At 40.6% G+C, this 14,656-nt stretch overlaps 1 protein-coding gene across 7 annotated transcripts in view; it reads right to left on the bottom strand.

The window, feature by feature from the left end:
• LOC104592889 (exocyst complex component SEC8-like) overlaps positions 1 to 14,656 on the bottom strand; it is a 186,147-nt gene that overhangs the window by 9,446 nt on the left and 162,045 nt on the right. For 6 of the 7 annotated variants that reach the window (XM_010252442.3, XM_010252424.3, XM_019197134.2 and 3 more), the window contains 2 exons: positions 3,044 to 3,241; positions 2,599 to 2,684 (listed from right to left, as the gene is read on the bottom strand). In XM_010252442.3, the coding sequence (XP_010250744.1) occupies positions 2,599 to 2,684; positions 3,044 to 3,241 (284 nt within the window). Of the gene's footprint in view, positions 1 to 2,348; positions 2,455 to 2,598; positions 2,685 to 3,043; positions 3,242 to 14,656 lie in introns of all 7 variants that reach the window. The other variant, XM_088901519.1, reaches the window with a different exon arrangement.

Below are 14,656 nucleotides of genomic sequence, written 5' to 3' on the forward strand. Positions count from 1 at the left end.
TGTTGGATCAACAATGTGCCAGATTTAAGGCATGGTAGAATAATATTGAATTACATGCCTCCAACAATGATAGACTTCTTAACAAAAAATTATAATTGCATATGGAGATTAATAATAATGATTGAGTTCGTTAATAATGCAGTTTTTCTGTGCCCTAAAACACTAAATAGGGTGTCTTTTTAAGCTTTTTCACAATAGGAATCTTTCTAGATTCACAAAAGAAGCTAGAATATTTGTAAGTTAAATATTTAAGGCTTATCATATGTATAAATAGTCAAGATATTTGATTTAAAAGAAACTATAAAAAGTCCTTTATGAATTAATATGCAATGATGCAAGGGATGTGTTAGTGTCAACTGTATAGAGGTAATTTAGTCTTTCTATTTATGTTTAAAGCTGATGTGTAATGTTTATGTTAAGTGATGTGTCCCATACTTAAGTAGGGACATAATAGTCTTTTGTTTATTGGATAGAAACATATAAACATAACCTGGCCGACTAGAGAGAATGATTAAGCTCTCTAGTTCGAATCAGATTTGTCTTCTCTATTCTATCTTCTTCTTTTCTTCTTCTATTCTCTCTAGTATTTCTTCTAATACCTCTCTAATACTAATACTAACAGAATTCTAGTGCAGATCAGAACTTTATCATGGTATTAGAGCCACTGTGACAAAATCAGATCTGCCCAGAATTCTGTTTTCCTCGCCATTCAGCTGGGTTTTTATTTTTTCTTCATCATCTGTTGGAGATAGGGAAAGGGGCTGAAAAGGAGTGGTTGCCCTTTCCCCTTGGAGCTCCGGTCAGTAGGTTGGTGGGTGTTTGTAGTGATTTGTAGGAAGCCCCCCCTAATTGATGGTGAGAAGAGGGCTGTTTCAGGTGATGCAGTGGACAGTTGAGTGTAGGTCGGTTTTTTGGTGATTAGATAGGTGGGTTATGCGGGGATTTCAGTGTGGATCAAATGGTTGGTGAGTTGCAAGTGTTATGGTGTGTATTCAGGTAGTTGTGTAGTAGTGTTGTGGTGTGGAGAGTGAAGAATTCAATAACGGGTGGTGCTGAGTTTGTGACTGTAGGTGTTTTCTTTACTAGTGTGCAGTGTGGTGAGAAGTGAATTAAAGGAATTTTTTTCAGATATGGGAGATAACAGCGAAAACAAAACTAGTGTGATGGTCCCCACCGATTACCTGAATGTTCAGGACTTCTATCAAATTGAATGGAGAGAACTATGTGCCTTGGGAAAAATCCGTAGAGGTCTTTCTTGGAGCTAAGAAGAAAGTGAAGCATGTAAGGGAAGAAAAACCCTCTACTGAGTCTCATGAGTATAGTGATTGGGAACAAGAGGATGCACAGATTATGACCTGGTTATGGAATAGTATGGAACCCAAGATTAGTGTGAATTTCATGTTCCTAGATACACCTAAGGAGATTTGGGACCATGACAAGAAGCTGTATTCGGGACAAGACAACACAACTAGAGTGTACCAGCTTTATCAGGAGTACTTTAATCTGCAACAGGGTAATCAGAGTCTTGAGGAGTACTATGCTAACATGAGGAACCTTCACAATGAGTTGAATGTGTACCATTCCCTCACTTCTGATGTTAAAAGTCAGCAACAACAGAGAGAACAACTAGATGTGACCAGATTTTTAGTAGGATTGAAACCTGAATATGAACCAGTGAGAGCACAAATACTAGGAGAGTCAGCTCTTTCGTCTCTAGAAGAGGTGTTTGCCTGTCTTCGGAGGATCTCTATTGGGCCTACAGAGAATTCTAATATTTCTGACAGGTCTGCCTTCACAGTGTCAAGAAGGGGAGGCCGTACTGTTAGAGGTGGAGCTCAGGGAGCTCAATCCGGCCGTAGTGGCAGCAGTGGACCGGTCTATGGATCCTGCTTCTTTGCTCATGGATCAATCCTTAGTGTTGGAATTTGGGAGACTTCAAAGCTGTTAGAAGGTATGAAATACTGAGGAGATTGGATGATTTGCTGGGGTTCTCTCTATGATCAGGGATATGAAGCTTGATGTTCTATCTCTGGTGGTTTATCATCAGTCGTGGGTAATACAAATGCATCTTGACTTTGTCAAGGTTCATGTATGTTCTATCTAAAGCAATTCATGCTTGTTTTCATACCACATGGCGATTAAACATTGGAAGATCTGGTTAGTGCTTGTTTCCACCAAAATGTTTTAGCTGTCATACAAAGTATGATGTGGGATGCATGATATCCAGATACTAGAACAAATTTTATAGTATATTTGAACAAATTTACTGTTGAAATTACATGAAACATATTGAACGAGCAAATTTTACCGTAAAATTATATGTAATGGTATATGTGAACAAATTTTACCATAAGATGGCATTAGTATTGGACGGACATTAACTGAGAACACAGGTGCTTTCTGTGGGTGGGAAAATGAACAATAGCTTCCAGTGTCATGCCCAACGAACTATGCCTTTTTCATCCAAAATCCAAATTAATGACTATTATTTTAATTAACTTTACTAGATAACTTATATGTTATCCTTAAGCCAAATGAAGTTAAGTAAATGATGGCACCAATATAGAAACCAAGAATTCAACAAACTAGACAACTTACCTTTCAATGGAGTCTGCCACATATTCCAATGAGTCACTGAGGGATGCCAGCAAAATGAGTTTGTTGTCATCATGGATAAGATTCTCCTATGCAAGAAATAGAGGAAATGGCAGGATGTCAATCATTCATCAGTGCAACATAAAATTATATTTACTGGAAAAGAGGTTCAGATGTGGAAAAGATCTGTAGTTCAAGAAAAGCAGATCGAATAATCTAACCACTCATCATGAAGAAAGTAGCCAATGTTACAGGAATGATGTGGAATGACTGGCAAATTCTCAAGTTCAACAGCTTCCTGTTACATTAGGTTATGTTTGGTTTGAAGGAAAATGCAGGGAAATGAAGGGAAAGGTAGGCAAACCTTTACAAACCTTATATAAGTTTTACTGCTTTTCTCTTCCTTTCCCTACCTTTTCCTTCAAACCAAACATAACCTAAAGGATACCTGCTTGATTGGCCGCAAGGCCCACAATAAGTCACTTATTCCTGCTTCAGCTTCAACAGTTTCAGCATTAGAAGCACTGCTTTCCTCATCTGGTTGAGCAAATGAATTTGGTAAATATGCACTAGCTGGATCAAGCCGCATCAAATTTTCAACATCAAGCCTCCCAATGAGCATATAACTCAGCTTCTCAAGAACTGCCTGGAATATTACCAAAATATGATGAATCAATAGTTATAATATGATTACTTGGAAGAAGAAGAAGAACTGTTTACTGTATTACAGGTTTGAAGAGAAGAAAAGAGAGAGAGAGAGAGAGAGAGAGAGAGAGAGGAGAAAAGAAAGAAGGGGTTCGGTGGTGAATGATCTGCCGCCCCATACACTTCTTTATTTATAGCTTTTAGGATCCTTACAAGAATAGGAAATAAACAAAAATTAGAAACAATAAGGCCATCCTGCCCAACTTAACAGAAATTAGAAACTTCTAATAACAGAAATTAGAAACTACTAATAAAAGAAATTAGAAACAACTAGGTGTGGGTATGAAGCCACACGCACTAGAGCCTGAGTGTGGTATGGAACCCCACACTCATGGCTAACCAACTATTTCCTCACTCCCCCTCAAGTTGGAAATAGATATTTGTCATGGCCAACTTGCATAGATCTGTCTCCAATTTGCCTTTTGTGACTGATTTGGTGAAGAGATCAGCTAATTGCATGTATGAGGTGAAGGCATACTTCTTGAGATGCGACTCACTCTCGGATAAAATGTTTGTCAACCTCGATATGCTTAGTCCTGTCAATGCTGTATTGGGTTGTGGGAAATATTAATTGCAGCTTGATTATCACAATATAGCATCAGAGGCTTCTCATAATCAACCTCCAACTCATTAAGCAAGGATCTTAGCCATAACACTTCTGCAACACCATTGGCCATGGATCTGTATTCCGCTTCTGCAATGGAGCGAGCAACAACATTTTGTTTCTTGCTTCTCCAGGAAAGAAGATTTCCCCCCACAAATGCACAATATCCAAAGGTGGACCTCTTATCATCAACACATCCATCCCAATCCGCATCTGTATACACTTGTATTTTCATATGACCGTTATTCTTGAAGAGTATACCTCTCCCTAGACATCTCTTTAAGTAGGCAAGGATCCTTTCTACTGCAAGGAGATGGGTGGTCCTAGGAGAATGCATGTATTGACTGACAACACTGATGACATAAGAAATATCTGGTCGGGTTAGACAGAGATAAAGAAGTTTCCCAACTAGCCTTTGGTACATAGCCCTGTCTTCAAGGTGTTTTCCACTTTCTGCACTTATCTTATGGTTAGGCTCAATGGGAGTATCAATAGGTTTCACTCCTAACTTGCCAGTTTCTTCCAATAAGTCTAGAACATACTTCCTTTGGGAGATGAAAATGCCATGCTTAGATCAAGCTACCTCAATTCCTAGGAAATAGTGTAACTTTCCTAGGCCTTTCACTTCAAATTCCTTGTGAAGGTGTTGTTTAAGGGTTTCAATTTCATTAGTGTCACTTACTGTTATCACAATGAGTGTGATCTAACTGAGCCTGTATGTATCCGAATTTGTCCAAAGCCAGTCTAAACCTATCAAACCAAGCTCTTGGGATTGTTTCAGCCCGTACAAGGCCTTCTTCAAAAGGCAAACTTTCTTTCCTGCTTCTATACTATAAAAACCAGGGGGTAGCTCCATGTATACTTCCTCTTACAAGTCTCCATTGAGGAAGGCATTCTTAACATCCAGCTGAAATAGTGGCCACGAGAAGTTTGCAGCAATGGATAGAAGAACTCTGATAGTATTCAGTTTTGCAACAGGTGCAAAGGTTTCTGTATAGTCTATGCCACAAGTTTGTGTGAATCCCTTTGCAAGCAATTTGGCCTTATACCTCTCTACAGTACCATCAGCATTATATTTCACAGTAAACACCCATCTGCATCCAACAGGTTTCTTCCCTTCAGGCTGGTTAACTAGTTCCCATGTGTTGTTCTTGACAAGAGCATCCATCTCTACTTGCATTGCTTCCTTCCATTTAGGTATCAAAAGAGCTACTTGTACTTTTCTGGGTATAGGAATAGTAGAAATAGATGCCAAGTAAGATCTGTAGGATTTGAGAGAAAATTATAGGAAAGGTAATTGGAGATGCAATGGGCAGTGGATAAGGTGCAATGACACTTCTCTTTACGAATAGCAATTGGAAGATCAAGGTCATCTGTCGGTGAAGGCTGAACCTCTGTAACAGTGGGATCAACGGTGGGAGCAGTAGTAGTGTCTGGATCTGGAGTTGTAGAAGATGTTGGAATTGGCCTGGATTATTGTTGAGTACGAGAATCAACCTGCCTCCACCACTTTCTGTGATTCACTCTCAACTCCCTCCATTTTTGACAACCTTCTTCGCAACTCCCCCCTCAGTAACCGGGATAAGTAAAGGAACTCTTGGAGCTGAAACTGAAATCCCTTCCTCACTATTCTCCCCCTGAGGAGAAGCCTTATGATAGTAGGGCATATCCTCAAAGAAGGTGACATCTATGGACACAATGCGCTTCCCTGAAACTGGCTCATAACAGCAATATCCCTTTGATCAAAGAACCAAGACAAAGCTGATCGGCACCTCCAACCTGATCAAGAATCGATCTTGACCACTCAATTCATGCCTGATTCTTCCTGATTTCAAGAAGCTCTCTCCAATCTTAGGACACCTACTAAAGCCTTCTTGCAACCTCCAAGAATTAGCTGAAATAAGGATCTTTCTGAACTTTCAGCCCTAAACAATTCTCATGTGGTCGGTTGAATTAAATCCACATGAGAAACCCTAGATCTAAGGCTCTGATACCAACTTAGAAGAAGAAGAAGAAGAACTGTTTACTGTATTACAGGTTTGAAGAGAAGAAAAGAGAGAGAGAGAGAGAGGAGAGAAGAAAGAAGGGGTTCGGTGGTGAATGATCTGCCGCCCCGTACACTTCTTTATTTATAGCTTTTAGGATCCTTATAAGAATAGGAAATTGTTAAAGTGTGCCGAATAGGGGTAGTTTAGTCTTCTTATGTTTGTTAAGTAGCTTGCTTATGTGCAGTGTTATTAGAGTTGCTCTGTCCCACAATTAAGTAAGGGCATTTTTGTCTTTGTAAAGATTATTAGTCTAATATAGATTAAGGGGGTCGACTGTATGGGCAACCCATCAGATTTCGACAGACCCTTCTTCTTCTTCTTCTCTTCTTCTTCTTCTTCTTCTTCTTCTTCTTCTTCTCTTTCTGGTTCGGACTACTGTAGCACCAGTCAAAACATGGTATCAGAGCCATGCTCCTGACCTACTTCAGTTGGTAAAGCGCCTCAGCAGTGTTTGTGACTCTTCTCCTTCGTTTCTGGTCAGTCAATGGAGAGAACTGGTTTGCCCTAGGTCAGAAACATCACAGCTCGTCTCTCTCTGCTGCGCATAACCTTCTTCAGCAAGGAAAGTGACTTCAGCAGTGAATGGTTGGTTGATATTCTCAAAGGAAGGTCAGTTTTCTCTTCTTCTAGTGTTACTGATATTTTGGGGTAGAAACCCTACAAGAAGCTGTTAGTATTGATTGGAACCTAGAGAATTAGGTTCATTGTTGCCCTAGAAAGGGCTGTGTGTGCAGTAGCCGAATGGTGTAGGGCTGCTGTGAGTTGTTGAGTGGTGTTAGGGCTGCTGTAAGTGGCCGAGTGGTGTAAGGTGGAATGCAGTGACCTTGCCGAGCTCATTGTGGTTGTGTAATGCCCTCTTAAGTGTGTTAAACAAGTCTGAACTGGGTGTAGCAGTCTTGACTGTGTTATGGTGCTTGTGATGCACATTTTTTTTGTTAAGTGGTTGTAAGAAGGTCTATTTGTGATTAGTGAGTGGTAATTTGATGCTTATGTGGGTCGTAGGTGTGTGAAGTCAGCAGTAGTGTGAATAAGAACAAGTGTGTGCTCCCACTGTTGTGTTTAGGGGCTGCAGTAGGTGCTGAAGTATCAAACTGTCAACAACATCAATCAGCTTGTAGCTGAGAAGTAAGGTTAAAGGCAACTGTGAAAGAGTACAATGGCAGCAATAGGAGATGGGTACAATGATCAGAAACCTAGTGTGGTTATTTCTCCCGACTACCTAGGGGTACAAATGACCTCAATTAAGCTGAATGGGGAGAACTATGTTCCATGGGCTAAATCAGTGGAAGTTTTTCTCAAGGCAAAGAAGAAAGTAGAGCATGTAAGAGATGAGAAGCCACCGGTTGACTCTCTAGGGTTTGATGATTGGGAACAAGAAGATGCTCAAATCATGACTTGGCTGTGGAATAGTATGGAGCCCAAAATTAGTGCCAACTTCATGTTCCTTGATACGGCTAAGGATATATGGGAGCATGCTAAGAAGCTATATTCTGGACAAGATAACACAACAAGAGTATATCAGCTTTATCAGGAGTACTTTGATTTACAACAAGGAACCAAAACACTAGAAGAGTACTATGCCTGCATGAAGAATATAAGGAATGACTCCATGTCTATCATCCCCTCACTCCAGATATTAAAGTTTAGCAACAGCAAAGGGAACAACTAGATGTTACAAGATTTTTAGTGGGGCTGAAGTCGGAATATGAACCAGTTAGAGCCCAAATACTGGGGGGATCTACTCTTCCTACACTTGAGGAAGTATTCTCAAGGCTTCGTAGAATTTCTTTGGGACAGACTGAGAACCCCACATAGTCTGATAGATCAGCACTTGTGACAGCTAGAGGAGGTGGACATAGTACAAGAGGGGGTGGTCATGCTCCTAGAGGAGGCCGTGGCAATTCCATGATTGGTCGGGGTGGCCGTGACTCAGGGGGAGGCCGTGGCAGAGGAAAAAATAACTCTACAAGGAAGTGTACTCATTGTGGTAGGGAAGGACACACAGTGAATTTCTGTTATGACCTACATGGCCCTCCCTCTAAATGGGCTAATCATGCTGTAGCAGGCGAGGTTGATATCAGTGACAGTAAACTGGCAGGCCGAACTCCTCCCACATCTACATCTACTTCTGGGAGGGAGATGGTGAGTGTACCGCGTGATGAGTATGAACGGTTCCTTCAAACTACTTCACAGCATACCACTGCCACACTTGCCCAATCAGGTATTGCTTGCATGTCATCTAAAACTCCTTCCTGGATTATTGACTCTGGAGCCTAAGTTCATATGACCGGGACTCCAGGTGTGTTCTCTTCTCTTTCTGAAACCTCCACATCACAAACGGTTACACTTGCCAATGGGTCCTCATCTCTCATCTGTGGTGTTGGTAATGTTGACATGGCGTCTGTCCCCTTATCATCTGTTTTATATGTACCTAAGTTTCCATTCAATCTTATGTCTGTTAGTAAAATAACCAAGGCTCTTAACTGTTCTATTACCTTCTTTCCTTCCACTTGTGTTTTTCAGGATCTCAAGACGGGGAAGAAGATTGGTGGGGGGCATGAAGTTGGTGGATTGTATTACCTTGACGGTGGTGGATCTTCAATTGCACTTCAGACTTCCCTTACTCCTCTACAATGGCATTGCCAACTGGGACATCCATCTCTCAAGGTTCTCAAGATGTTGGCTCTGTCATTGAGTCAGTTGTTAGTTTTACAATGTGAGTCATGTCAGTTTGGTAAACACCGTCGTGTGTTCTTCAGTCCAAGAGTTGAGAGTCGTATGTTGAGTCATTTTTCTTTGGTTCATTAAGATGTTTGGGGTCCAATCAAAATAGAGTCTTATAATGGGTACAAGTATTTTGTCTCCTTTATTGATGACTGTTCAAGAATGACATGGATTTACTTAATGAAAGAAAGAAGTGAATTATTTTCCATTTTTCAAAAATTCCATGCTGAAATACGCACACAATTTGGTGTTCCAATCAAAGTTCTTCGTTCAGATAATGGTCGTGAATACTTTCTTACTTCATTTCAACAGTATTTAGAACAGCATGGCATTATTCATCAGACCTCATGTGCTTTCACCCCTCAACAAAATGGGGTGGCTGAACGGAAGAATCGTCAGCTTCTTGAAACTGCTCGGTCTATTCTTCACCACATGAATGTTCCTAAACGGTTTTGGAGTGATGCTGTACTCACTGCATGTTTTCTCATTAATCGGATGCCCTCTTTTATTCTTCATGGTCGGTCCCCCTTCTCTATCTTGTTTCCCACTTTATCTCCGTTTCCATTAACTCCTCGTGTCTTTGGTTGTGTGTGCTTTGTCCACAATCTGAGTCCTGGAATAGACAAGCTAGATGCACGCTCAATTAAATGTGTCTTCCTTGGCTACTCTCGGACTCAAAAAGGGTACAAGTGTTATAATCCCATTACCCGAAATTGATATGTCTGCCCTGATGTCACCTTTTTTGAGTCTGTACCCTTCTTCTCCAGTCATGAAGCACCCTTGTCTTCACCCTTACCTCCTCTTCCTCTTCCTGTTAGTGATCCAGTTCCAGAGGCTGTTGTTGGAGTAGACCCATCACCTCATCCAATGCAGGACACCACTGAACGACCACCGATCCGACAAGTGTATACACATCGAACGACACCGGCCCCTCCTCCGGCTTCTACCTCATCTGCGGATCCTCTCATGGCTCCTATTGCTGAATCTTCAGACCTTGACCTACCCATTGCCTTACGGAAAGGTAAACGCAGTTCTACCCTCCATCCCATTTCCAATTTTGTTTCATTATCTCGTCTTTCTACCTCACATCGCCAGTTTGTTTCACTTTTGTCATCTATTTCCATACCTAACAATGTTCAAGAAGCTCTTAGTTCACCTGGATGGCGGCAGGCAATGGAGGAGGAACTTTCTGCTCTTCAACATACTCAAACGTGGGAACTTACTACTCTCCCACCTGGTAAGCATGCTGTGGGCTGTAAATGGGTGTATACTGTGAAATATTTGCCAGATGGTAGTGTAGAGCGTCTGAAGGCCAGACTTGTTGCTAAAGGTCACTCACAGTTGTATGGAGTGGACTACATGGAGACATTCTCTCCGGTGGCTAAAATTGGTTTTGTTCGTGTACTCATTTCCTTGGAAGTTATGTATGATTGGCCTCTCTTTCAACTTGACATAAAGAATGCCTTCCTCCATGGTGATCTAGTGAAGGAGGTATATATGGAGCAACCACCTGGGTTTGTTGCTCAGGGGGAGGTTGGTAAGGTGTGCAAACTGAAGAAGGCAATTTATGGGTTGAAGCAATCTCCACGTGCTTGGTTTAGGAGTTCAGTGAAGTGGTGAAGAGTTTTGGAATGAAGCAATGCTAGGTTGATCACTTAGTGTTCAACTATGACTCAGAAGCTGGGAAGATTTTATTAGTGGTCTATGTGGATGATATTGTCATCACTGGTAGTGATAAATTGGGGATTGGCAAACTAAAGGTATTTCTGCAAAATCATTTTCAAACAAAAGACCTTGGAACATTAAAGTATTTCTTGGGAATAGAAGTTGCCTGGTCAAAACAAGGTGTAAATCTGTGCCAAAGGAAATATGTCCTTGATCTATTGGAAGAAACAGGACTGTTAGGTGCAAAACCGGCTGAGACCCCTATGGAACCAAATGTTAAGTTGAGCAGTGATACAGGAGAAGTATTTGAAGATCCTGGAAGGTATAGACGACTAGTGGGAAAGCTGAACTATTTGACTATCATGAGACCCGACATCTCCTTTGCAGTCAGTGTGGTGAGCCAATTCATGCAGAACCCTCGTATACCTCACTGGGATGCAATCCTTAGAATTGTGAGGTATATGAAGAGAGCTCCAGGCCGTGGGCTATTGTATAAACCAAGGGGAAAACTTGAACTAGTTGGGTATACAGATGCAGACTGGGCAGGCTCAGTGAATGACAGAAGATCTACTACAGGCTATTGCACATTTCTTGGAGGAAATCTTGTGACATGGAAGAGTAAAAAGCAGACGGTTGTGGCCAGAAGCAGTGCTGAAGCCGAATATAGGGCCATGGCCCACACCACCTGTGAATTAGTGTGGTTGAGGAATCTCCTACAAGAAATTGGGTTTCACATGGATAAACCTATGAGATTGTACTGTGACAACCAAGCTGCACTCCATATCTCTTCCAATCCTGTCTTTCATGAGAGAACAAAGCACATAGAGGCTGATTGCCACTTTGTGAGAGAGAAGGTTCTTGCTGGAGAGATAAATACAGAACATGTGGGCTCGAATGACCAGTGGGCAGATTTGTTTACAAAAGCTCTAAGCTCAGGGAAAGTGAACTATCTATGTAACAAGTTGGGATTATATGACATATATTCTCCAGCTTGAGGGGGAGTGTTAAAGTGTGTCGAATAGGGGTAGTTTAGTCTTCTTATGTTTGTTAAGTAGCTTGCTTATGTGGCAGTGTTATTAGAGTTACTCTGCCCCACACTTACGTAAGGGCATTTTTGTCTTTGTAAAGATTATTAGTCTAATATAGATTAAGGGGGTCGACTGTATGGGCAACCCATCAGATTTCGACAGACCCTTCTTCTTCTTCTTCTTCTCTTTCTGGTTCGGACTACTGTAGCACCAGTCGAAACAGAAATAAACAAAAATTAGAAACAATAAGGCCATCCTGCCCAACTTAACAGAAATTAGAAACTTCTAATAACAGAAATTAGAAACTACTAAAAAGAAATTAGAAACTATTAATAAAAGAAATTAGAAACAACTAGGTGTGGGTATGAAACCACACACACTAGAGCCTGAGTGTGGGTATGGAACCCCACACTCGTGGCTAATCAACTATTTCCTCGTGATTCAATAAGAAAAGCAGTAGGTCAAAAAGATACTTTTCCTCTAAGTGGAGGGAGAATAAGACACATCAGAAGAGCCATCCAATTGGGCAAGAAGATGGCTGAATCTTTTTTGTCTTTTCTATGGGGATTGTCACATCTCAAGAGTAGGTGTGACAGTGGGAGTTTGGTTGGGTGCAATCAGTGATTGGACATCAGCAATAGTAGCTGCATTTGCATTGGCACTAATGATTATTTTTGAATCACACAAGCTTCAAATGAGGATTTAGCTTCCAATACCTATCCCTTCTAATTTCTCCCTTTCACCAATGGACAATTTAGCAGATTGAGTCCATTCCATAAAATTATTCCCATCTAGCTTAATAATACTGATAGATTGTTACCCATGTTCATAATAGGGGTAAAAAAAGATCCCATAATTCCTATAGTTAAAAGCTCATACATTCCAAAAAATGAAAAGACTGCAACAATCAAACTGATTAGAGAGAGATTAGAATGTCTTAATCTCCTCTTAGCAGTCGGCCCAGCCTTGTATTAACTTCAAAGAAGTGTAGAATTACAAGTATGCACTTATTTATGAAAAACAGTAGACTGGAGTGTTCTTATTCTAAGATAAAGTTACTTAATACCCTGCCACCCATGTACACCCAAAATAATACTTTCAACAATCCCCCCTCAAGCTGGTGTGTATATATCATATAGACCCAGCTTGTTAGTGATAAAGTCAATACGAGAATGATGTAAGGCCTTGGTTCATAAATTAGATAACTGATCCTGTCTTCACAAATGGTGTGTCAATATCACTACTTTGAATCTCCTCTCTAACAAAGTGGTAGTCTACTTCAATATGTTTTGTCCTCTCACGTAAAACTGGATTTGATTCAATATGAATGGTAGTCTGATTATCATAGTGTAAGTGCATTGGAGTCTTCACCAGAATCCCAATTTCTTGAGGAAGACTCTTTTTAAATCATACTAGTTCTCTTGTTGCATGACTCATGGCTCTATACTCAGCATCTTTACTTGATTGAGACACAACATTTTGTTTCTTGCTCTTTCAGGAAATAAGATTGCCACCTAAAAGCATACAATACATTGTTGTTGACCTCCTAACTAATGGTGATCCAGCCTAGTCAACATTTGTGAACCAGTTGACCTCCTAACTAATGGTGATCCAGCTTAGTCAACAGTTGTTGTTGACCTCCTAACTAATGGTGATCCAGCCTAGTCAACAGTTGTTGTTGACCTCCTAACTAATGGTGATCCAGCCTAGTCAACATTTGTGAACCAAGATACAGTCGAATGACCATAACCTCTGTAAATAATGTCCATACCTGGTGATCCTGTAGAGAGATTGGGCCGAATGGGCCCTAGCCCATTATTTTCTTATTATTGTTCTTCTTCCTAGTTACTTTGTTTGTTAATGGGCCTTTTCTTTATGGGCCTGTTAATGTTTTTAATGTCTTTTCTTTATGGGCCTTTTCTTCTTCCTAGTGACTCATGGCTCTATAATCAGTTTCGTTACTTGATTGAGCCACAACATTTTGTTTCTTGCTCTTTCAGGAAATAAGATTGCCAACTAAAAACATACAATACCTTGTTGTTGATCTCCTAACTAATGGTGATCCAGCCTAGTCAACATTTGTGAACCTAGATACAGTCGAATGACCATAACCTCTGTAAATAATGTCCATCCCTGGTGATCCTGTAGAGAGATTGGGCCGAATGGGCCCTAGCCCATTATTTTCTTATTATTTTTCTTCTTCCTAGTTACTCTGTTTGTTAATGGGCCTTTTCTTTATGAGCCTATTAATGTTTTTAATGTCTTTTTAAGTAAACTGATGAGCTGGCCGCCCACGTAAGGGAAGACTTGTAATTTAACTAGTTTTAATGAGATTAATAAAAGTTAAGAGAGGTATATAGAGAGGCCAATCAAACTCTTTTTCTTTCTCCCTTCTTAAATCTGAAATTATTTTGCAGAACTTTATTGGATTAAATCACATCTTGGTATTAGAGCAAGGCTTCCTTCCTTCTCTTTGTTTCTTCATTATTTCTTTTACAGATAAGTTGCTGGTTGTTCAGAGAACTTTTATGCCTAGTCATAGGGATGGCAATTTCTACCCTACCCGGTAGGTACCCACCCCTACCCTCCCTGATGGGGTGGGTTTTTTTTGCTTGAAGAATGGGTTTTGGGGTGGGGACGGGTTTTGGGATTCTACAACTCATACGGGTATGGGTAGGGTATGGTATTAGGCTAAACCCGACCCCCCCCACCCACATATTGTTCGAAAGCATATAAACTTTATGTACTAGGTTTTGAATTTAATAATATTTCAATTTTTACATGAAGGATAATTGATAGTTTGTGTGTTTTTTACATGCAGTAATCAAATAATTGGAAATTTTTTGCTTATTTATGTTATTTTTCTTAATTATTACTTGTATATGATAAGAAATAAATGGTTATTAGATGCAGGTTCTAAACCCAACCCACCCCTACCCTAGAATGTGGGGAGGGTAGGGTTGGGGAGGGTTTTTAATTTTCAGGTGTGGGGAGGGTTTGGATTCTCAAGATTCAACGCTCTACAGGTTTTGGGGCGAGTACGGGTTGAGAGGTTTAGGGAGGCAGGTAGGGTCTAGAATTTACAAAACCCTCCCCGGACCCGCATGTTGCCATCTCTAGTTGGTAGAGGGTTTGGAGAGTTAGAATCTGGCTGTAGATTGCCAAGAAAGTGAGGCTGATGTTTTTTGCCCAAAATCCTAGCCAACTAGAGATTTTCCAGTTATAGGTTAAAGAGAAAGTTTGGGTGTGGCACACAAGGCTTTTGGGGTTCCTTTTTATATCCAAAA

The sequence above is a fragment of the Nelumbo nucifera genome, chromosome 3, assembly GCF_055504915.1.
Source record: "Nelumbo nucifera cultivar China Antique chromosome 3, China Antique-T2T, whole genome shotgun sequence".
NCBI lineage: Eukaryota > Viridiplantae > Streptophyta > Magnoliopsida > Proteales > Nelumbonaceae > Nelumbo > Nelumbo nucifera.